The sequence below is a fragment of the Rhinolophus ferrumequinum genome, chromosome 6 (genome assembly GCF_004115265.2).
Source record: "Rhinolophus ferrumequinum isolate MPI-CBG mRhiFer1 chromosome 6, mRhiFer1_v1.p, whole genome shotgun sequence".
NCBI classification, from domain to species: Eukaryota; Metazoa; Chordata; class Mammalia; order Chiroptera; family Rhinolophidae; genus Rhinolophus; species Rhinolophus ferrumequinum.
Genome location: NC_046289.1, coordinates 99,362,360 through 99,385,303, shown reverse-complemented (window position 1 = coordinate 99,385,303; position 22,944 = coordinate 99,362,360). Strand labels below are relative to the sequence as shown.

The 22,944-nt window shown below is 58.0% G+C and overlaps 1 protein-coding gene across 3 annotated transcripts; it reads right to left on the bottom strand.

The window, feature by feature from the left end:
• Positions 1-2,248: 2,248 nt before the first annotated feature.
• CSK (C-terminal Src kinase) lies at positions 2,249-20,402 on the bottom strand. Of its 3 annotated transcripts, none has more exons than XM_033109128.1 (13): positions 20,148-20,402; positions 6,924-7,002; positions 6,499-6,612; positions 6,283-6,395; positions 5,745-5,964; positions 4,874-4,967; positions 4,612-4,677; positions 4,430-4,529; positions 4,248-4,338; positions 3,733-3,806; positions 3,453-3,648; positions 3,262-3,348; positions 2,249-3,087 (listed from the first exon to the last, which is right to left on the bottom strand). In XM_033109128.1, the coding sequence occupies exons 2-13, from the start codon at positions 6,936-6,938 to the stop codon at positions 2,905-2,907; spliced, it is 1,353 nt and encodes a 450-aa protein (XP_032965019.1). In that variant the 5' UTR covers positions 6,939-7,002; positions 20,148-20,402; the 3' UTR covers positions 2,249-2,904. The 3 variants fall into 3 exon arrangements, with proteins under 3 accessions (XP_032965019.1, XP_032965018.1, XP_032965020.1); XM_033109127.1 differs by lacking the exon at positions 20,148-20,402 and adding an exon at positions 19,375-19,932; XM_033109129.1 differs by lacking the exon at positions 20,148-20,402 and adding an exon at positions 18,219-18,242.
• Between the last annotated feature and the right edge of the window lie 2,542 nt (positions 20,403-22,944).

Genomic DNA, 22,944 nt, shown 5'->3' with positions numbered 1-22,944 from the left:
GCCGGCACGGACCAGCTAGTAAGAGCCCAGGCTGCGGCCTTTAGTGAAGACCAGACCGCTGGGTCAGCGACAGTCAAGTCAGAGCTCCCAGCCACTGCGGCCTCCGCCAACTCTGGACATTCACCAGGCACCGCTGTCTGACTCTCCAGGACAGTCCCTCTCCCATCGCAGACCCATTCCAGCTCACCCCCTTACTCTAAGGAAGGCTCCACCTTCTATCACTCCCCTGCCCTCTGCTCCCCTATTTTCTGCCTCCCTCTCAGTCCTTCCCTTAGGCAGTCAAATTTGCTCAAGCTTCTGCCCTCTTAATTCTCTCCCTGTCGTCCTCTCCGTTACAGCTAAATTTCTCAGTGTGGAACTTCCTGCATGGCCCTCCATTATCATCTAGAATCTGTCCCCACCAAACCCAGGTCCTGCTGACGTCACCAGTGACCTCCTCATGGCCAGCACTGATGGGCACTCGGCCTCCTTCGCGTGTCTTCTGGGACACGGGGACCTGCGGGCTCGTCTTGGACTCTTCCCTCGGCCCGTGACAGGGACTCTCCTGTCTCTTCCACACCTGGCCTTCCACACCTGGCCTCCTCAGGTCAGCCTCCTCTTGACCTTTGAGTGTTGAGGGTGCCCCCAGGCTCGGTCTTGGGCCCCCTTCTCTTATGCATGTCCTCCCAAAGTGACCTCCTCCTTGCACGCTTCAGGTTCAAGCCAGATGCTGGTAACTCCCACTTCCCTCTCCAGCCTCTGGGGTCCAGCAATTTAACACCTCTTGGTAGGTTCAAAGGCACACTCAAAACTCATCATGCCCTGCACAGAACTTGTTTCCTCAACACGTCTCCTGGTTCCCTGCTCTCCCACATCCATCCTGCTGGAGTCAGGCGTTGCTATGGCTCCTCTCTCCTTCACCTTGTCCTGACTTATTACCAAATCTTACCTCCCTCTGGAGTCTGTCCACTCCCATCATCCTGTCCCATGGATCAGTCCTCACTGTGCTTCCTTCAGACTTTCTCCACCAGCAGCTAGGGCGATCATTTCAAAAATACATTATCTGACATGTCACCCTCCTGCTCAGAACCTATTGCTCGCTCCCCGTCTTCTTGGGAGACCCTGGAACAAGCTGCCTGCCTCCAATCTCAGCATCTGTTCCAGGAATGCTGCTACCTAACCCCCCACCCCCTCTCCTGCCAATCTCAGCTTACATGCTGCCTCTTCCTGGAAGCCCTCCCTGATCTATAAAGATCTGATTCCCATGGCATGTTTCTTCCATAGCACTTATCAGTTTGTAATTAACTGTCTGTGATTGTCTTCCTGTGATCTCCACAGGGTCCATTGCTCACTATTGAACACCACTCCTAGCATACTTCAGGTATTCAAATATTTTGTTGTTGAACGCATGGCCTAATTTTAGAAAAACGCACCTGGCAGTGTGCAGAGGACAGATTGGGGGAGGTAAGGAGGCTGCCGCACTGGGCTGGGGGTGGGGTGGAGTGGGAGATGGCGCTGGGCCGCAGTGCACGCTCCAGGCACACTGCAAAGCCAGGATTTCAGCCCTGGGGTTCAGGCCCTGCGGGCTAGGGCAGGAGGGGACAGAGTCCCAACTGGACAAGGGAACCCCCAGCTGCACTGAGCACTGCCCTGGGGAACCTGAGCGGGAGACAATGCCACGGCTGGTCCTCATTCCCCATCTGTGCCCTCCTAGAGCCTCCTCCGCTTACGCCCTCAGGCACAGGGCTGGGCGTGTGGTGGAGGTGGGGCTGGGGTAGTTCCTACGTTGCCCATCGCCCGTGAACCGTGAGCAGCAGCAGCTCAGAGCCTCCTCCTCCTCTCCCTCCCGGGTCCACATCCTCTCTGAGGCATGAGATCCTTATGTTGCCTACTACCAGGGGGACCCCCATCTCCATCCTGTCAGGCCGGGTTTCCTCCCCTCCTTGTACGGATGGCTGGAACAACACAGCAGGAGAGGCAGCGGCGCCCCCAGGCAGTACCCTGTGGATGGGGCCCCAGAGCCCACATGGTCCCAGGGCCAAGCCTGGGCTGCAGCAGGGCAGTGGGGGACGGCAGGTGGTGAGAACCCCCCACGGCAGACACAGGACACTCGCTCGTGCAGCTGACACAAAGCGGCGGCCACCTCTCCCGGCCGTGCTCCCCACCCACTCCACTCACAGGGCAAGCGCAGGCCCACTCACAGAGACAGGGGATGGACAGGATGGCACAGGGATGGGGGCGGGGGACAGGCAGGCTCGGCGGAGTAAGCGCCGAGGCCGGGCAGCGGTGTCCTATGGAGTGGTTTATTACGATTCCATCTGGAAGGCAGGCGGCAGCACACGAGCTCCAAGCCCCTGACACGTCCGCCTCGGGCGCATGCAAACAGTGCAACATGGTCAAGCGCAAACACGGGGCGACCGAGGCGACACGGAACACGGAATGGGGAACAAGGCTGGGCCATGGTCCCTGGAGAGGGGCCTGGTCTCCCCAACCCTCCAGGGCAGGACAGGAAAAATAAGATTCGTACTTCTTGTAAAATGCCCATTTGCTGGGTACTTTCTTTCTCCTTATCTTGAAAAACAATAAAAAATAAACACACAGAAAAAAATCTCAAAAAAAGGAAAGGAATAAAACTCTAGGAAGGTGAGAGATGGGAGGCCAGGAGAAACCTGGCCGTGGTGGGGCGCCTGCCTCCCGCTCCTCGGCCTCTTCCCTCCGCGGAGGGGCTCCCCACGCCCCACAGGGGGGTCCATGAGAGAAGGTGCCAGGCCTAGGCAGAGTCCCTGGGGGCCAGAGGGGAGCAGACTGGGACACAGGAAAGAGGCCCACTGGGCTCAGTCAGGCTTGGGCCCAGCAAGTGGGGCATGAGGGCCAGTCTGTCCAGGTTCAGTCCCCACAGGCCCGGGGCCTGGGCAAGGCCTGCCGTCACAGGTGCAGCTCATGGCTTTTGATGTGCTCAAGCTGCTCGCGGAGCTGCAGGAAGGAGGGCCGCGCGGCGGCGTCCAGCTGCCAGCAGTTCTTCATGACCTCGTAGACTGCAGGCGGGCAGCCGTCGGGGGCATCCATCTTGTAGCCCTTCTCCACCCGAGGGACGACATCCTTCAGGGGCTGCGAGCAGGCGGGGTATGAGTCTGTGCAGGGCCCAATCCCTGGAGCGGACCCCTACTCAGCATCCGTCTTCCGGGGTCCCCTTCAGCTCTGCCTCAGACCCAGGCCCAGGAGGCCCCCATACCCTGCCAACCCCTCCCTCATCCCCAGCCACGCCCCAGCAGCCACACTCACAATTCTTGGATAAGGCACTCGCCCAAAGGAGTAGATTTCCCAGAGGAGGATTCCGAAACTCCACACGTCAGACTTGGTGGAGAATTTCTGCCAGGTGGATGGGCAAAGCAGTGTCAGATCCTGGGCATTTGGGGGTGAGGTGACCTGGGACCCCTGTCCACCACTGCGCAGGCCGGGGGAGGCCCACCCACCTTCTCTCTCAGGGCCTCGGGTGCTGTCCACTTGACAGGCAGCTTGCCCGTGTCCTGGGTGCTGGAAGCCTCCTTGGTGAGGCCGAAGTCGCTGACCTTGGCCACATTGTCCTCAGACACCAGCACGTTGCGGGCAGCCAGGTCCCGGTGGACAAAGTTGTTGCCCTCCAGATATTCCATCGCCTCGCAGACGTCTCTGGGGGGGGAGCCAGGCACATATCCCCTCAGACGGGGTTCCCATAGCAGGGTGGGCCCCTCCCCCAGGGGCTGCTTCACTCACAGTGAGAACTTGAGGAGACAGTCTCCGCCCAGCACCGACCGACCCCGTGACCGCAGATAGTCCACCAGGCTCCCCTGGGGCAGGAGACAGACCCACCGGCCCACAGGTCAGACTTACCCTCCAGCCCTCAGGAGCAGCGGGCCTGGGGCTGGGGAAAGGGTGACACCCTGGGAGGTGTGAGGAAAGGGGCAGAGCACGGGAGGAGCTGGCACGAATATCAGAGTCTCATGCTGGACACCGTGCTCAGCCATTATCTCTTAATTCTCATCAATCTCCAAGGTAAACTTTGTTAGTATCTCCATTTCACAGATGAAGAAACTGAGGCTTAGAGGCGACACAACTTGTCCACGGTCATAGTGAATAAGTGATGAGCGAGGACAAAAGCTGAGCCCTGGAGACTTCAAACATCAGTTGGAGGGAGGGGGCTGAGAGCAGGGTCCAAGGGCGTGGTGGGGGGCCTGGGGCAGTCGTGTTTTACTCCAGCAGAGGGCATGGGTCACGGGGCAGGCACACACCTTGGCCATGTACTCGGTTACGATGTAGAGCCCGCCCTTCTCCTCCACAATCACGCCCAATAGCTGTACCAGGTTGCTATGCCGAAGTTGCCTGGGGCAGGACGGGATGGTCAGAGGCTGCCCAGGCTCTTCATCCCCTCCCTGCACCAGGGGACCTCCCCACCCAGCCCTGCCCAACTCACGTCATGACCGATGCTTCCGCCAGGAAGGCCTGGGCAGTGGCGTCGTTCTTAATGCACTTGACAGCGACTTTGTTCCCTCGGTAGTCGCCCAGCATCACATCTGGAAAGGAAGAGTTGGGGGTTGTTCCCGGACTCCCCACAGTTCCTGGGACCCTCGAAGGGCTCCCAGCCCCTCTGCTCACCTCCAAACTCCCCTTTCCCAATAGTCTGCAGCAGCTTCAGGTCCTTCATATTCAGTGCCCAGCCACCTGGGGGACGGGAAGGGTGCAGTGAGGGGCGCTGAGGCTGGAGCAGAGTCACAGCAGGGCTGACCTCGGCCGACTGGCCTGTCATGTGTGCAGACCCTTGGAGGTCTCCAGAGCCTCTGGTATGGGGCAATGCCAAGAAGCCTGGGTAGCAGGAGGCAGGCAGGCAAGTGAAGACTGGGGATGGGGTGCCACTCACTGCGGAAGAACTCATCCTGGGCTGCCACTGTGCCCTCCATGACCTTCGGCTTGATGAGCCGAGTGCAGAGGCCATCTGCATCCGAGGTGTAGTGCTGCAGGGGACAGGGCAGGCTCACCAGCTGCTCACACGCACTGCCTAGGTCTGACCACCAGAGGGTGGCAGAGGCTCTTCCCACCCAGCCCTGAGTTCCTTGGGTGGGGGTGATCCCTATTTCTGGCAGGGCTGGGGTTAGGGAGGTCAGAGCCTCACACACCTGGCCCACTGCCCACGGCACCCCACACCTAGGTGCTGGACAGACTCGCCATTGTTGCTACCAGCATTCCCAGGCAGAGGGAAAGCCCTGACTCAGGCCAGACACCAGCGGTGCCCAGGACCACCCCCTGCCAGAGGCCAAGCTGGGCTGCAGGGGGAGGGAGCTGAGAGTGGGTGTGGAAGGCACGTGGGAGGCTGCCTGGGGCTACTGGATGCCAGGTGTGGCCTGGCCAGGCCTACAGAGCTGGCCTCAAGAGCTGCAGGGACATGAAGTATGTCCATGCGGGAGCAGGCATCCGGGGACCCTGGCCATCAAGGTGCAGCTCACGAGGACATGCTTATATACACACACTTGGGCATGCAATTCTGTGAGTGGCTTGAGGGAAGCTAGTTCTCAGATAAGACAGACTCAAATTCAAGTCCTGGCACCTAAATTTATAGCTGCGTGGCCTCAGGTGAGGTGCCTTAATGGCTCTGATCCTTCCTTTCCTGAAGTAGGTAGTGCCCCCCTCTCTGTGAGGGCACTGTGGGGCCAGAGACCACCCCGGCACATAGCAGGCCCCCCTGGAGGACGAGGGCTCCCCGTCTCCCAGCCGGAGCGGCAGGCCCCGCGCACCTCCACCAGCTGCATGAGGTTCTCGAAGTACACCTCCTCGTCGATGCTGAGCTTGCTGGCGTGGTACATGATGCGGTAGTGCTCCACCTTCCCGTCGCAGCTCACGCACAGCGTGTAGTCGCCGGGGTAGTTGGTGCTCTCCCGCACCAGGAACAGGCCCGTCTCCGGCGGGCACAGGAGCCGCTCCGCCTGCTCCCGCGTGATCTTGCCATGGAACCAGCTGGGGGACATCGGGCCAGGGGTCACAGCGGCCCAAGGCTACAGAGCCTGGTGCCCCCAGCAGCCCCACTGCATGCGTCTGCCAGGCTCCACTTTCGGGAGGCCCTCCCCCTGGGGCCACCCTTCCCTCTTCAGTCCTAGCCCCATCCACGCCCGAGGTCCAGCAGCCACGCCCTTCCCCTCATGGCAAGAAGCCCTCAGGACATCCCAGCTCTTTCCTCGGGCCTCCCTGCTTTCCTGCCTCTCTTCTGGGGGAACCGGGCCTCCGTGTCCTCCCTCCTTCCCCGACTGGAAGAGGAAGTTCCTCAGTGATACGCACGGCATGAGGCTGAGTTTGGTGCCGGCCTTCACGCCCTCCCGCTTCTGGACGTAGTTGGCTGGGATGATGCCCTCACGGCCCACCTTATTCTTGGCTTTGTACCAGTTGGGGTCCTGGGGAGAGGGCAGCTCAGACACGCTCTCAGGCCCGTGCTTCCCTGCAGGGGAACCAGGACCCAGAGGTGGGGGGCCAGGTGGGTGGTGTGGGGGGCGTTACCTTGGTGACAGCCACAATGGTGAGCACGTCTCCCTTGCAGAAAGGAAGGTCCTGTTCGGCTGTGCCAAGGAAGTTGTACTTGGCAATACATTCTGTACCGGACGGCCAGGCGGCCTGCAGGGCAGCAGACAGTGGGCGGGTGCAGCCGGGCCTCTCCACCCACCTGCCCACACCTCCGAGGCTACAGAACTTGACTGGCACCCCCCCCACAAGAACTCTGGACCCCCTCCAGCTGAGATTCCCCCGCTGCTCCCATCTCGAGGGTCCTGTGTCTGAGTGCACCCTGGAATTCTACTTTGTTGAAAGCCAGGGCTGGGATAGAGGGCTGGGAACGAATCGATCTGAACCCTCATTCTCTCTTCTGCTCAGCACCCCCACGGGGGTGGCAGGGACGCTCACTGGCCTAGACCCTGCCCCCGTGGTACCTGTATTGCCGACATCTTCTCAGAAGACCTGGCGTCCCGTGTCACAGGAAGGCTGCGCTGTCACTTGGTACCATGGGAGCTGTGGGAAGAAAAGGAAGATTGAGGAGGGAGGGATGTGAGGAGATGGCTCCCCGTCCCAAGTCACTGAGACCTCAGTCCTTCCCCACAGCAATATGTCCCGGTGCCGCCGGCGCCCAGGGCTAGGACTGGGGGCCAGGGTCGTCCTGCCCAGTCTTAGCAGGCTGACGGCCCTGAAGCGGGGAGGGGGCTGGAGCATGAGGGCCGAGGACCACTGAGGACAGAGGGGGCCTTACTGCCCGACAGAGTGGCTAACAGGCCAAGAAGGTTTGGGCGCTGGGAACCACCAGTGCCACCTGCCCCACCCTCCCCCAGCCCCGATGCCAGCTAACTGGTCTGTGGGGGAAGGGGGCCCAGGGCAGTTCTGTGAACCTGGGGAAGGTGCTGTGTGACTCGGGAAAGCCACCTGTCCTCTGCGGGCCCCTTCGCCTATGAAAACTTGCCCAGGCAGTATCTCTAAAGCCAAGGTACACCGACCCCATGGCCTGGTGACCCCACAACTGTGTGCACACCCAAGGGAGAACAGGGCAGGTGTCCACTGCAGCACGATTTGTTACAAAGCTCAAACTGGGAACAGCCCAGATGCCCACCAAGAGTCCGATGGATAAAGTGTGCGATGCCCACGGAACCGGAACTGTGACTGCAGCAAACATCAAGTACGCTACAGGTATGACACCACAAGGATGAACGTGCAAACGTGTCACCCAAGAAGCCAGACACAGACAAGCACATGCCATGTAGTTCCATTCATATCAAGTTCAAAATCGGGCCAAATCCACGGTGCAGGATGGCGACTGCTCTTGGGAGGGGCAGTGACTGGAAGGGACGTGGCGGGGCTCAGGGGGCTGGTTATGCGATGGTCTGGTCCCGTGGGGGAGGGTCACTGTTGTTCACAGAGCTGTACCTTGTTGATCAATGTACTTTTTGGTGCGTATGCTTTCTTCAAAAGGTTGACTCCTCTAGAGAGCCACCCGAGCCAACCCATCGGCACACACGTGCTTGTACCTGTCTGAGGAAGCAGGGGCTGGGGCTACTGTTCTCTTTTACAGAGGAGGAAACTGAGGCTTAGACCAGGTCAGTGACTCCCCATGGTCACAAACATGACCTACCCCAGGCCAGGTAGTGGGGGAAGGCCTCTGAGTGGAAGTGGCTGGGGTGTGAGGTGAGCAAGGGCTGCAGAGCTTACGAGGGCTGCCTGCAGGAGGGGGTGCTCGGGCTGAGCCCTGAGACCGGAGGACGTAGAAAGGCAGAGTGGGCTGCAGAGGGCACCCCAGGTTAGTGTGACAGCCTGAGCAAAGGTGCTGGGGGAGAGACAGGTATAGCCGTGCGAAGCTGGCCTAGCTGGCAGCCCTGGTGTGGGAAGCTGGGAGACAGACCCTGACCATCTGAGCAGCCACCAGTCTGCTGTGGGTACTGCTCGGAGTGGGCCTGGCATAGGGGCTTCAAATGCCAATCTGAGGGACCAGGGTTTGCTTCTGAGCGCCAGGGGCCTGGGGGGGTCTCAGCAGCAGAGCATGTGGTCTTGGAAACAAGAAGGAGCCAGAGAACAGACCCGGGAGAAGCAGCACCGCTTCCAGGCCACACTCCCGGTTCTAGAGTCAGGCAGACCTGGCTCTGTTGAGTATGCAACTAGGGTGAATGACTCAACCCTTCTGAGCCGCAGATCCCTTACCCTGAAAGGTGGGGACAGGGATCCCCTGCAAGCAGGCTGTGGAGGGAGTGGAATGAGGCCCGCAAGTACCTGGCACAGGGCCTGGCATAAACCTCACCCACTGTCCCTCCTCCCTTCCCCAAAAGCCAGCCGGTCAATCTCTGCCATCTGACAGGGAGGCTGAGGCCCAAGGGGGATGAGCCTTGCCCCCCCAACCATCACATACATGCACGACGAGCCACCTGGAGCACAGCAACCACCCCCTGGGCTCCTGTGGTCCACATGCTGTGCAAGCTGTAAGCTCCTTACCCCCATTTTATGGAAGCAGAAACTGAGGCTCACAAGGTTGAATGATTTGCCTGAAACCACATAGCTAGTTAGGGGTGACAGCCCAGACCTTGAATTGGGGCCCCCAGTCTTCAGGCCCTTCTGAATAGAGGTTCTGCTGGCTCTCCGTATCCTCACACCTCCTCTTCCCCCCATAACTCGAAGCCACTGCAGGAGGGCGTGGAGGCTGTGGCACCATTAGTCACTCTCCCAGCTGTCAGTTTGCAAACACTCCTTTCCCCGGCCTGCAGCAGCTGCCGCCGCCTCCCCACTGACTTGATGATAATAAGAATAATAACAGGCCCTGTTTTCTGGGCACTTACTCTGTGCCAGGCCTTGTCTTTGGCATGTTATGGCTCATCAAGTCCTCTAACAACTGAGAGAGAGGCAACTGTTATCCCCATTTTACAGATGGGGACCCCGAGCAAGGCCAGGAGGCAAGGTGGCCTTGCCTGAGCTCACACCTCAAGTGAGAATCCTTGCCCACGGACAGCTGAGCTCTCAGGCCAGTCCCCCGCCCCGTGCCTCCCTGCCTCTTCTGCCCACACCATGCCAGCACCACACTGCCTAGGAGAGCATGCGCACTGGAGCAGAGAGAAGCAAGCAGTGCTGAGGGGAGGGGCAAGCCCAGGCGGCAGTGGTCAGGACGGGCTTCCTGCAGGGGTTGGGCTTGGATGACAAGATCTGGAGAGAAGAGGGAAGAGCTAATCTCTCCTCTTTGCTCTGCTGGCTCCGGCCTGGGGACCCAGTATCCCCATCTGCACAATGGGTTGGTGGTAACTCTGCAGCTCCAGGGCTAGTCTGAGGGCTGGATTGCCGCCTCTCAGTACCAGGAACAAGGCCTGCCTTGACACAGAATCCCTGCCTGCAGGAGCTCTGGACTCTGATGGCTCCTCCCTGGCGTAGCCCAGGAGGGCTCAGCAACCTCCCAGTTTGGGATGGCTCCTTAAGGCCCTGAGGGTCCAGCTGGGCCACCCCCTCCAGGTCAGGGACTAAGAGCCAGAGCAGCTGTCCTGGGTCAGGCACGGGGACCCTTCCCGGGTTATGCGAACCTGGCTTCAGGCCACTTTGTGGAGGCAGCAGGAACACTGTCCTGGAAGTCAGGGGCTCTGAGTCCTATTCCTCGCTCTGCCACCAATTTTGCTGTGTAACCTTGGGAAAGTCACTTGACCTTTCTGAGACTTGCTGGTGCTCCAGCAGCTCAGCTACACCTGTTTCCCACCTGCTGTTCTCACATCAGCCTTGGTATTTCCTTCCCACTCCCTCCCCTTGCTCTACCCAGGGAACTTCCAGTCAGCCTTCAGGGCACAACGGAAGCAATGCTTCTGCTGCACGTGTGTCTAAAAAAAATGTGATGGGACAGTCCCTGCAGCATTGTTTGTAGTAGCAAGAGCCAGGGAGACAATCTTCATGCCCGTTAATAAGGGACCAAGTAAATAAATGAGCAACTGCCCCTAAAAGAGAGCAGCAGACTCCAGACGTGACGGGGACAAAACAGCTCTAGCTTCATGACAGAGTAAGGAGAAATGGCAAAAGCAGGCCCAAGTCATCGAAGGAGAAGCTGCTGGACCACCCCACCGATGAACCAGAAAGAGGAAAGGCACCTTCACAATAGGGAGGCCTGGCAGACACCTCGTTAACCAAATGCTTACATGAAGCATCACCAACAATGAGAGAAGCAACACTGCCTGCTGCCTGCGCCGGTCAACGCACCGAGGCGCACGCAGCTTCCACTGTGGGGCTCTGCCGAGCTGTTTCACCTGACTCCCATCAGGAAGATGCAATCACGGCCCGAACGACTGGCCTGGACTCTTAAAGCCAATGTCATAAATGACAAAACAAACAAAGGCTGCGGCATATTCTAGATTAAATAAGACACCAAAGGAACGCCCACCACGACAACATGATAATTACGCCAGGTGAAGAATGTGCTAACCTTGTTGTGGTAATTGTCCTGCAACATGTATGCGCATCAAATCATTACATTGCACACTTTAAACTTACACCGTGTTATGTCAATTATATCTCAATAAAGCTGGAAAAGAGAGAAACAAGACAATAAGATTCAATGAGTGATTCTGAATCGGATTCTGCTTCAGAGGCAAAAAATACCTATAAAAATCATTCGGGGACAACTGGGAAAATGGGAATGTTAGATAATATTAAGTGTGACCCTGGTACTGCGATTATGGAAACGACCATGCTAAACTACTTGAGAGTGAAAGCTATAATGTCTGCAACTAACACTCAAACAAATCAGCAAAACAACACATATACACATAGGTCTATGTATCCAAAAGAACAGGTAAAGCAAATGGGGCAAAATGTTAAGAACTGGCGAATCTGGGTAAAGGGTATGTGGGTATTCATTATACTATTATTTCACCTTTTGGTAGGTTTGAAACACTCCAAAAGCCGTAAGAAAGAGCAAGGTATATGGTATACCCCATACTGTGTTTTTCAAGGGGATATACAATTCATCTGCAAATTCAGATATGCACAGATTATCTTTGAAAGACAGAGGAAACTGATGACAGAGTTTGTCTCTGGGATGGGAAGGGGGTGTATCAAATGCAAGGGAAATTTCCTTTTCACTGTGTATTTTGCCCTTTTTGACTTTTTTTTTTTTTTAATCCATGCATCTCCCCTAAAAAAAAGACTGACAATCCGTAACTTTTGGAAAGCCACTTCTACCAGTTTTCCGTGGGTCCCCAGCTGTGCTGGCTGTCCTGGCCGTCACCGCCTCACACATGCCCAGGCTCCACCCAGCAAGAACCGAGTTGGTCCTGGCCTGGGAGCCGTGCAGGGGACGAGCTGGGGGCTGGTGCATGTCCCCACATGGGCTGGGCCCAGAGTGGCTGCTCAGTAAATGAGTGCTGAATGAATGAATGAACCAACAAACAAAAGGGGGAAGCTAGGCTGACTGCACCACATTGAGGTCCCATAACCAATGGGACTATATTTAACCCCAAAGGACAGCAGCTGTCACCCCACCCCCACAGGGCTAGGGGAGAGGGAACTTTGGAACTTTGTGAAGTCAATGCTTCACTCTAACTTTCTGTCGCAAAGCCTGCTCCCAGCAGTCCTTGTGCCGGGGGCCTGGGAACAGGCTGGGCATTGTGCCCAAGCACTGAGGTCAGTGGCCACAGCCTCAGGCAGGCCTTTCTTGGGAGCCTAGGCTGGCAGGGTGGAGCGGGGTGGGGGAAAGCCCAGAAACTCCTGCCCTGGTTTAGACCCCCACAGCCAAGCACACACTGAGGACCAGGGTAGGTCAAAGGGCTCCTGCCCTGACCTCTCACCAAAACGACTGCCTAATGGGGCGTGGGAGCCTTCAGTAACTGTTTACACCCGGCTAAAAATACCCACTGAAAGGGGAAGTGCACAAGAGACCTGGGGGAGTGCAGGGCCATGGCCCCCAGAGACTCTGGTTCTGCCACAGGACCCAGCTGGAGTCTGGGGGGCGGAGCACGGGCAGCCACTAGAGGCGAGAGGTCCACCTTACCTTCTCATTCTTTACACCAGTGTTCCAGGAGCCTCCCTTGGCACCCAGCCCCATGTTTTGTGGGCAGGGATGGGCAGGAGGAGGAAAAGGCTCAGGGGGTCCTGTCCTTGGGGCCCCAAGAACTCCACTCGATGCCTCAACAAAATGCAGACCTGCTCCTGTCCTCCTGGCTACCAGATGGTCAGTCATGGCCAGGTGTGCTCAGTACCTCAACAGACAGGAGACACGGGCAACAGGGAGGGCTTCCAGGAAGAAGGGGCGGGGGGCTGGGAGCACTGGGAGGGGCCGTGCTAGATCAGGCCAGGCGGAGGATTTCAAACTGGCACACAGGGAGTTAATTAAGGCTGAGGAAGGCTCAGGGTGAGGGTCCAGGAGGCTCAGAAGCCGAGGGAGGTTTCCCACAGGTCACAGGACAGGTACAAGCAGAACTGAGTCTCCAATTTGGGCAGCCCCCTCCGAAAGGGCAGTGCACCTGAGAAGGGCGAGGCGCTGTCAGCAGTCGGGCTGGTTCGACAGCACTAAAATCAGCCCCACCTCTGGTTCTGCAAAGGACACCCAAGCTGCAGGCACTAGACGCCCTGGCCACACACCAGGCCATGGGGGTGGAGGGTCCCCACTGACCTCGGCAGGTGGTCCCAGAGCTCTCACCACTGCGCAGATATCTCAGGGTCGCGCAGCTGTAGAACTGGGCACGAGACCCTCGGAGATGCCTACATTTCTTGGGGGGGTCAGGGGAGTACTGGAAGGACGGCCCCAATTTGGCTCCAGGGTGTGTTGCCTGGCCCCTTCCTCTGCCTTGGCCCGTCCTCAGCCTTCAGCACCCCTGCCCTAAGGGGAGGGCCGAGTTTAATGGCTGAAAAATGTTAAAATGAAATTACAGCAACTCACTGGCTTTTTTTCCTGACCCCAGTGGCTCGGTGGCACTGGAAATTCTGTGTAGCGGTGTGGGAGGGGTGGAGGCTGGAGTGAGAGGCCGCCAGTGGGAATCTCCTCCCCTGTGGGAGCCCCCTGCGACTGGAGGCTCACACTCCTGGCCCAGAAAAGTTTCTAATTACCGCTCAGGAGCCTAATTACCTACATCACTGGGCAGTGGGGACTGGGGCCTCCTCAGCACCCCCCAAGCCTGTCCCTGAGCACCGGCTGTGGTGTTTGCATCTTCATTTGCCTACATTTACTTACAGTCTCTCCGCACTGACCTCCAACAAGCCCTTACAAATCGTGCAGCTCCTTGTCCCTCACCCAACGTCTCTTAGTCAGGTTACAGGTGGGGAGACTGAGGCCCAGAGGCCCATGGGCTATCTAGAACTTTGGTCCCAGATTCCTGGTCTCCCCATCTCAGAATGGGACCCCCAGAACACAGAGCTCGGAAGGGAAAGCAATGGGGGCCCAACACAGGACATCCAGCTTTGCTGCCATGTGAGGGAGGAGGAGGATAGCAACACCTCTCCCAGAAGGACGGGCTACAAAAAGGAAAGCACAGAATGAGAGCCTACTGAGCCATCCTGCCTCAGTTACTCTATCCTCCAAAAACCCTGTGAGGTTTCCCTGCTGATCTGTTTGACAGATGAGGAACCAGCTCTGAGCAGGGTCACCCAGCTTCCAAGGGGTAAAACCGGAAGTTGAGCTCAGAACTGTCTGAACTTGGTCAGGAGAAAAACCCCCAACCTTCCCTTGGGCAGGACAGATGACATCGTGAAAATGGACAGATAGGGGGCGGCCGGTCGGCTCAGCTGGTTAGAGCGCGAGCTCTGAACAACAAGGTAGCCGGTTCGATCCCCACATGGGCCAGTGGGCTGCGCCTCCTGCAACTAGGTTGAAACAACTACTTGACTTGGAGCTGATGGGTCCCGGAAAAACACACTTAAATGAATAAAAGTTTATAAAAAAAAAAAGAAAAGAAAAAGGACAGATAGGGGAGGTCTTCCCAGAGCGTGGCCCTCCTGCTTTGGGAAACACAGGTTAGCTACATCTTTGCCCACTCCTGTCTGCCATACCTGGTCTCACACAGAGAAGCCGCAGCCCTAGAGAGGGGAGAAGCTTCAAGCAACGACCTCTGCCTGCACCCTGCTTCTTCTGCAAATGCTTCTTGATTTTCATGGCCCTTCCCCTCCAGGAAGCCCTCTTGGCTGCTCCAGCCTACGCAGATCCCCAGCTTCTGCGATCTGCGCTCCCACCAGCCCTGCCAGGAAGTGGGAACCAAAGGCCTGCCCTAACTGACTCCTGAGTCTGATCTCCCCTACTAGCCAGCTCCCTACTGGGAGCTCACAGGGTTCCTTCTTCATTCTCCCCTCCAGTCTCACTGCAGCGTGGACAACACAGGCCACAGATGCCCGGGTCTGGGTGAGGACCAGGTGCTGGGCAGGGCTGAGAAGCAGCAGCCAGGGTGGGCAGGCGTCAGATGACACCAGGTTCTCACCCACCCACAAAGCTTCCACCTGTGCAGAGAGCAGGACAGGCAGAGGGGAGCACCCAGCAGCCTCTCTCCTACTTGCTCCTGCAACTTGGGCCCAGACCACGGAAGGGGTGGGGGCGGGGGAGGCGGAGGGAAGCTGCGGTTGGAGGCCCAGCCCCACCGAGGCGTACACAGAGAGTGTGTGATGAGAAGCTGCTCTCATCACAGTACCTCAAAACCAGGAAGAGAAACTGAGCAGGCAGAAAGGGTGAGATGGGCGGCATGGGGCCCTCAGGTCCCTGGGGGCCTACCAAAGAGAGCTCTCAGACAGTCACTGGATAGACCACTTCGTCCTTCTGGGCCTCAGTTTCCCCATGCGAAAAGTAGGATTCTCTCCCTGGTCCAGCCAACCTGCCCGATTGGTGCAGGCTGCATCTTGCTCGCTAAGAGACCCCACAATTGGTGAAGCACTCCCAATACCCCAGTGGGCTTTGGCCTCTCCTGGGAAGAAGGGGCTTGGCCCCCCGAAGCTAGTCCCGCCTTACTAGCTTCTCCCCTCAGCCACGCAGGGAGCACACTAACTCTTCCTTTACCAGCTCTTTATTTTTAGGTCTAAATTTGACTTTAATCATTACTTAGCAGATTCTATTTCCAGCCCTTGGATGAAGGGACCCAGAGGAGAGGAGAAAGAGAGGTAGTGCTCCCTGCCTAGTGTGGGGGGGCTGGCCTGCTCCTCCACCCATCCTGTCCCCAACCAAGGAGGGGAGGCACTGAGAAACATCCAAAGGGCTCACCCCAGCCAGGCCAGCATCTTGGAGAGGACCCCACCCTGTGACCTCATCCCAGCCCAAGCTGTGGGACAGGAGGGCAGCTGTAATACCCACTTCCCCTGCACCAGGCCAGGGAGGAGGGAGGTACTCCACAGGCAGAGGTCTGGCAGCCAGAGTCCGAGGTCAGGCACTGAATGGGCCACCTAGGGGAGGACCCTCTGCCTGGGGTAGTCCTGGTCCATCCTAGGGTCATCTGGGGCGATGGTCTCCCAGGCTCAGGGGTGCCATGCTGAGACTGGTTTCCTCCTCCCGTCCAAGGGGGTGGTCCCAGGAGGGCACTCCCAGTTCTCTGGTCTCCAGATAAGCAGAACAAGAGAAAGCATGCAATGTCACGGGAATGCACACTCAGGTTAGATGGGGAACACCTTCCAAGGAGGAGGACGCTGACACACAAGACTTCCCCAGGGATCTGTTGGCCACCTAGGTCCTCTTCAACTCCCAGCCGGGGGAGCCCTAAAATCCCTGCCTGCCCCAGCTTCCTCCCTGCCCCGGGCCCTGGGAAAGGGTGCGGAGACGAGGCTGGCTGAGGGTCAGAATGCCTGGGTTCCCTGCCCAAGTCTCAGTTTTCCCAGGGAAAGTAGGCCTCTATGTCCACTGGGGAAATGAGGGGCCTGCCGAGGAAGTAGCCAAAGCTGGGGGACGGGAGGCAGCTGGGCTCTCAGAGCAGAGGCCTTGTTCACTCAGCTCGGATGCCGGGAGAAGAGAAGGAAGGGTAGGGTCAGGTCCCAGAAACCGACCAGTAACCCATCTTCTCAGGGCCAGGCCGTGATCTGGGCCGGCCAATCACAGGGTGACAGGAAGGGGGCAGGCAGGAAGGCGGGACGGGCACTAGCCAGAGCAGTCCAGAGCCTCAGGGCCAGAGGGTTTTAAAAGGGCCCCGGGCCACAGAGCAGCCCTTGGCTGGTGAGCCACCAGCCACCTCTGGCCCAGCGTCTTCTCCACAGACTGTGGTGGGCACTCCATCAACAATGCCCCCTCCCCCGCCCCGACAAAGTGCCTGTGACGGCCAGGGGCTGTGCCAGGCACTTTCTAGCACCTTGGAGTGTTCACACTGCCCGCACATTTCCCTCTGGAGCAGGGACACTGTCCCCGGTGTGTACATAAAGGAACCCTGTCTCAAACGGTGACCTGTCCAAGGTCCCTCCTCCCGGGCCTAAGTGGCATGGCTGGGCCTGGAAACCAGGTTGGATGGTTGTCAAGTTGCCTGCTCTCTCCGATACTCCTGGTCACTATGGGGGCCTGTAGCAACCACCACCCCAACAACAGTCAGGAAACAACAGTGCATACGCTTAGTAAGAGGGTCTGGGTAGGGTTGCTGTGGCAGCTATTTGGAAAATTCTACACCTTTCCGGAGGCAAAGTTACACAGACCATGTAGCAGCATGAGAAAATGCCCACAGACACAGTATTAAATGAAAAAAGTCATGGCATGTACACTGAAATGACAATAGCGACGAAGGAATAAAAACCCAGGAAAGACTGGCAGGGAACTCCAAAATGCTAGTCACTGTGCCAGGGAAGAAACAGTGGGTGATTTTTGTTTTGTTTTCTACATTTCCTGTAGTGCTTTGTTACTTTCTAAATTAAGAAACTAATACATACATAATTTTCTCGCAATGAGCGCAGACTCACTTCCCTGGGCCCCGCCTGCCCCCAGCTCTGGCCCTGGTGTCTGGGACAGCTTCTACCATGGCAAAGCCCCTCAGACACGTGAGGGTCTCTCCCTACCTTCTCTTTTCCGTACCAAATACCTCTGCTCTTTGGAGATTATGTGTCAAGGCTTTGAAATTCCTCAAAAGATGGAGGCCAGAACTGGGCCCAGGCTGCCCTGCCCACTCAGGCCACCTGGCGGCTTGCTGGGGCAGCTAACCGTGGCTCCTGGGCCTCAACCCCCGCCTGTATGCTCTGTAGTGTCTCACCGTCTTGGGGCCCAGTGTCCCCTGCAGTGGTGCTGGGGACTGTTTTCTGGTCCTTCCTTGCCCCCGATCCAACAAAAAGAAAAGCAGTCACTTCTGAGAGGGAGGAAGGCACCTAGCTCGCCAGGTAGGAAAACACATCCCTGCACATGTGCCAGCCTGCAGCCAGACCCCGGTCTACAAAGGCCGCGGGACCCCAGCCACCCGGGTACAGCTCAACCATGTCAGGCCTCAGCCCCAACCCCAGGCTGGAAAGGAAGTTAGGGCTGGGTGAGGGGAGCCTCACAGGCCGACCTCATCTGGGTCCTCTCCACTGTGCATGTCAGGGAGACTTGGGAAAAAACTTCTAATCAAGGGCAGAGCCTGAGCAGGGCCCCAGACATGGCTCGGTGTCCTCCAGGGAAACTCCCACCCTTCCAGGAACAAGAGGATTCTGCCACACTCCCAATCTCCCTCCTGCTGCCTTCACCCTGGGGTCCCATCAAGAAAGACGCTGAGATCCCCATGGTGTGGGGAGCTGGGAACAGGCCCCTGGGTATCCCCTGAAAATGCTCCTATGCCAAGGCTGTGGGGCGTTCCCTGTGGAAACAGGGTTCTCACCTTCCCCATGTGGATCCCATTCACGCTCTGAATTTGGCTGTTCCTATGCCATCTGGGCCAAAGGTGTGGGAGGGCAGGGTCACGACTGAATACCAGGCTGTCTCAGCTCAGTGCCAGGGCCACACCAGACAGGTGTCCCCACATCCTCACCAGTGGGACCCAGCCTCAGGCACCGGGGGTAACCCCAGGGGCAGTGCAGATGCCTGAGCCCATACGCAGGCAGAGCTGGGGCCGGAAGTCCTCTGCCTCCTCTACAGCCCTCTGTAGGGGAGCACATGCTCACCCCACAGGGTCCCTTGGGCCAGGATGGGGGCCTGTGTCCCTGGTCAGTGAAGGTGCCTGCCTGGCTGCCCTCTACCTACAGCAGTCCAGCTCTGTAGAGCGGGGGATGGATGGATAGACAGCATAGCTCTGCCAGAAGCCTGGGGGAGCAACTTCCCCCTTTGAGCCTCAGTTCCCTGGTCTACTAGGAGGGGAGAGGAAAGGAACCCCTAGTTAAGTTCCAAGGATCTGGTGGCTGGACACGCCCCTTCCTGACACCTGGCCTGGGCCCTGAGGAGCCTGGGAGAATGGGCTGACCAGGCTGCCAGGCGGTGGGGGCATGGTCCTAATGCCCAGTGTCACCTCTACCCAGGACAGTGGCCCTGCCAAGTTTCCCCACCCAAAGGTCAGAGGTTCCTTGGCTTAAGCCTGGTTTTCTGTGAGGCAGAGGGTGACAAGCTCAATCTCTGGGCCCTGGGATTCCTAGAGCAGGCAGGGCCTCTGTTGGGAAGCGAGGGAGGGGTCATAACCAGGCAGACCAGGGAACCTGCAGGGAGGCCCTGGGTAGGGAATGGCAAACTGCCCATTCTCCAGGGCTCTGGCCCAGGCTGACCCCTTCCCTCCCGGCTACAGCCAGACCCCACACGGGGGAAACAGGGGGACAGACTCGGCTGGCCTGAGCGAAGTCTGTGGGGGCTCATAGGGCAATACTTCCCTCCTGTGCTCCCCTCCCAGTCGGGCTGACAGTGACTCCCGGGAGAATTCGAAACCGGGAAGGAGGGGGTAAGGGAGGTGGGGGATGGGAGTGGACGCGACGGCAGCTGCAACAGCAGTAACAGAAGCGGGACGTGAGACCGCCACCCTCCTCCCTCGGGAAATACTCAAACGCACTCACCTTTCAGGGCACTGCGGTCCGGGCCACCTCGCTTTGGGCAGCATTAGCGGCCTGCGGGACGGTCCATGCCGCCAGGGGAGAGGGGAGGGGCGCAGGGGTCCCCGGAGGATGCGGTACAAAGAGGTAGGAGTGCGGAGAGAGGGTAAGGAGGGACGGCCAGACGGACGCAGGGGGCAGCCGCGCGGCCAGGGTCGGGGAGGGAAGAAAGGCGGGGGAAGGAGGGCGAGAGGGAATCGGGGAGGAAACAATGTAGCCGGCGCGGCCCCGGCAGAGTTCCGTTTCCGAACGCCGCCACCAAGGTTTGATTTTGGAACGTCGCGCCGGCTGCCGGGGGCCGCCCAGGACGCGGGGGGCTCCCCGCGCTCCACGCCCCGGAGGCTCCGGCGGCCACAGGCTGGCTGGGGCGGGAGGGACCGCTGGCTGGCGGGACGGTCCCGACGGCGGCGAGGCCGGAGGGTCGCCCCACTCGGACCCCACCCCGGCAGGACCCCCGACAGGGTGCGGGGTGGGGCGGGAACGGGAGGGCGGCGGCGGGCTCGGCGGCGGCGGCCAAGCTCAGCTCGCCCGGGGCTCTGCTGGGAGGAAGCTCACAGGCCTGGCGAGAGGAAGCGCCGCCCGGATCCTCCGCCCGCGGCAGCGCGCCTGCGCGAGGGGGCCTGCCAGGCGTGCGGCGGGGCGTGGGCCAGTGGGGCGTGGGCCGGCGGAGGCGGCGCCCCCTGCCGGGCGCCGGGGGCACTACGGGGGGTGTGTCCGCGCCCACGCCCTGCCCCCACCTGCAGGCCTGCGATGGAGGCTCCCGAAGGTCCCGCGCCGTGGGCCGACCAGCCCGCCTTGGAGCCACCAGCAGCCTTCCCGGGGCGCAGCTCCCCTGCTGTAGAAGCGATTGAGGCCGGGCCTGGGCCCTTCTCCTTGAATCTGTTTGTGAAGAGTGGGCCTCACTCGCAGCAGGAAGCATTCATTCATTCATTTATTCTCAGACGATTAATGGCGCTGACGATGAGACGGGCCCGGTTCCGGAGTCTACTAGTAGGACCACTACATTACTGTCAAGGTGTTCTCGGCACTACTGACCGGCCAACAGACAAGCTCAAAGAAATAACTGATAATGGTGTACAAGGTCCACAGGAAGCGGAAAAGGGGGAGACGAATGGGGAGATTTCATGGAGCTGGGACCCTAGGCAGGGGGAACAGCATGGACCGCGGCAGGGAGAGATGAGAGAGCTTGATGGCTCTGGAACCTGGAAATAGCGCAGTATGACAGTGTAGGTCCAGGAGAGTGGGAGGAGATGACGTCCCCGGAAGACCAGGGACTAGAGAGATCCAAAGAGCCTTGTGGGACTTTCTTAGACTTTGTTTTCAGCCTGGAGGCAATGGGGATGTTGTCAACAGCTACGTGACTTTGGGAAAGTTAATAACCTCTCTGGGCTTTAGTTTCCCCATTTGATAAAATGGGGGAAATAATAGCACCAACTTCTTAAGGTTTTGTAGGACAGGAAATGAGTTAATACATTTAAAGTGCTTAGTGAGCAGGGGCTGGCACATGGTCAGCCTTCAGTCAAGTCTCGTGTGTTGTTATATATCATTATTAACAAGGAGCAGGGAGGAGATCTACTTTGAGCTACAGGAGCAGACAGTGGGTGTGGGTGGGGGGTTAGAGAGTGGGGTCGGTGACGGGGAGAGACCAGAGACTCCGGTGCAGATAGGACATGTGGAGGCGTTTCCTAGGGACTGGGCCGTGAAGGAAGAGTCAGGATTGTGTGGGCACAGAGGAGGGACGTTCTCCGGTAGGGAAATGAGGTGTACTGACAAAGTCTTGAAATTCACAATAAGCGAGGGGCTGAGGGAGTGAGGTGGACAGTAAAGGGCTCTGTGGGAGAGTGAGCTGGGGAGACTGTGGCAGCAGATTGCGAAGAGCCTTACATACCAGGAGCAGGAGTTGGGTGTGCCTTCACCCAAACCACAGGTGACCTTCTGACCCAATGCACCCCTGGCCAGCTTGCCACTAAGGCTCCAGCCCTTTAAGGAGGGGAGTGGTAGTCACACCCCTAGCCTTTGAGGAGCTATCCAGTAAGTTTCAGAGATACTGTGGTGGAAAAAAGCACGAATTTAAGGTTCAAATCTTAAATCTCAGCGGGGCCATTTACTAGCTGTGTGACCTTGGGTTAGTTACTTAAGGTCTCGGAGCTCAGTTTCCTCTTCTGTAAGATCAAGCTCAAAATACATCTCTCTTATGAGAGATGGTACAGATTCAGCAAGATAACGGCTTTGGGGGAGGGCGGAGGGGGTGCTTAGCTCAGTTGGTTTCCCTTTCTTTCCGATGAGGTCAAGATGGAATGATAAAGTGGGACCGGATGGGGCCACCTCTTAGCCTAAAGGGAAGCATTTCAGCAGCTCTGCAAAGCCTTCCGAAGGGAGAAGTTGACATCTCCCCTACCCTGGCTGAGTCAGCTTGCAAAATGGGAAAGGGCTGTGGGGACGTGGGGAAAAGGCTCTAATCCCTGGCCCAGTTTTGTTACCTACCCATCTTCCCTTAACCCCAAGTACATTTGACATTTTCCCTGGGTGTATGTGGCCCAGAGTGTGAACTTTGGAGTCAAACAGACTTGCATTTGAATCCTGACTCCACCTCTTCACAGCAGAGTGAAATAAATTTTTTAACTTCCCTGAACCATAGGCACAGGGGACAAATCAATAAAGGGCCCTGCCCCCACAGAACTCTCCTCTAGTGGAAGAGCCAAGTAACTTCCAACCTTCTTCATTCATTTATTCATTCATTCACTCATTCAACAAATACTTATTGAGCACCTACTAAGTGCTAGGCATTGTTCTGGATGCTGGAGATGAAGGAGTGAGCAAAGAGTAAGCAGGGGTCTTGTCCAAGAGGATAAATCAATAAACAGGGCAATTAGACACTGTGGTATGAAGGTGATGAGTGCCTGATGGAGGACAGCAGACCAGGAGTCAGGTACAGGTGGCTCAGCAGCTTGAGGGACAAGATCAGCAAGCGGGGGAGAGCAGTGTGAGGAAGGGGCCAGGTCCTGGAGGGCACTGTGGACCAAGGCTTTTGTTACATGAGTTTGGGTTTTGTTACATGAGCAATGGGGAGCTGTTGAAGGATTTTAAGCAGAGGAGTGACATGATTGAGTGAAGGACAGGAGACCAGGACGATGCTTTGCATGGTCCTGCCAGTGGTGACAGGAGTGAGCTCTGATGGACAAAGGAGAGCCATGTGACAGCTCTTGATGAAGGGCTGTTTGTGGGGAGTGAGGCCACAGGAGAAAGCAGGCCTGGTCCTCAGGTGTGGCTGGAGCAATCGAGGAAACTGGTACTGTTTCCTGAGGTGGGAGGGCCTGGGGGAGGGGCAGGCTGGGAGTAACGCTCAGGAGCTGGATTTTGGACAAACTGAGTTGAAGACACCTGTGAGACATGGAGATGTCAGGCCAGGATTTGGAGCCACCTTTTACACACCAAGGCTCAGAACAGGAAAAAACTTTCTCCGAGTCCACTCCCAGGCCTGGGCTTCAGGTCTGAGGACCTCCAAAGCTTCCCCATGCAATGGACTTTAGGAAA

Bases quoted from the DNA above. Each gene is read 5' to 3' on its own strand.
- CSK (XM_033109128.1), bottom strand. The intron at 5,965-6,282 runs GTGCGTATCACT...GATGTCCCCCAG, and splicing joins ACCAAACTCAGCCTCATGCC to CTGGTTCCATGGCAAGATCA. The intron at 3,349-3,452 runs GTGGGTGGGCCT...TCCACCTGGCAG, and splicing joins CCGAGGCCCTGAGAGAGAAG to AAATTCTCCACCAAGTCTGA.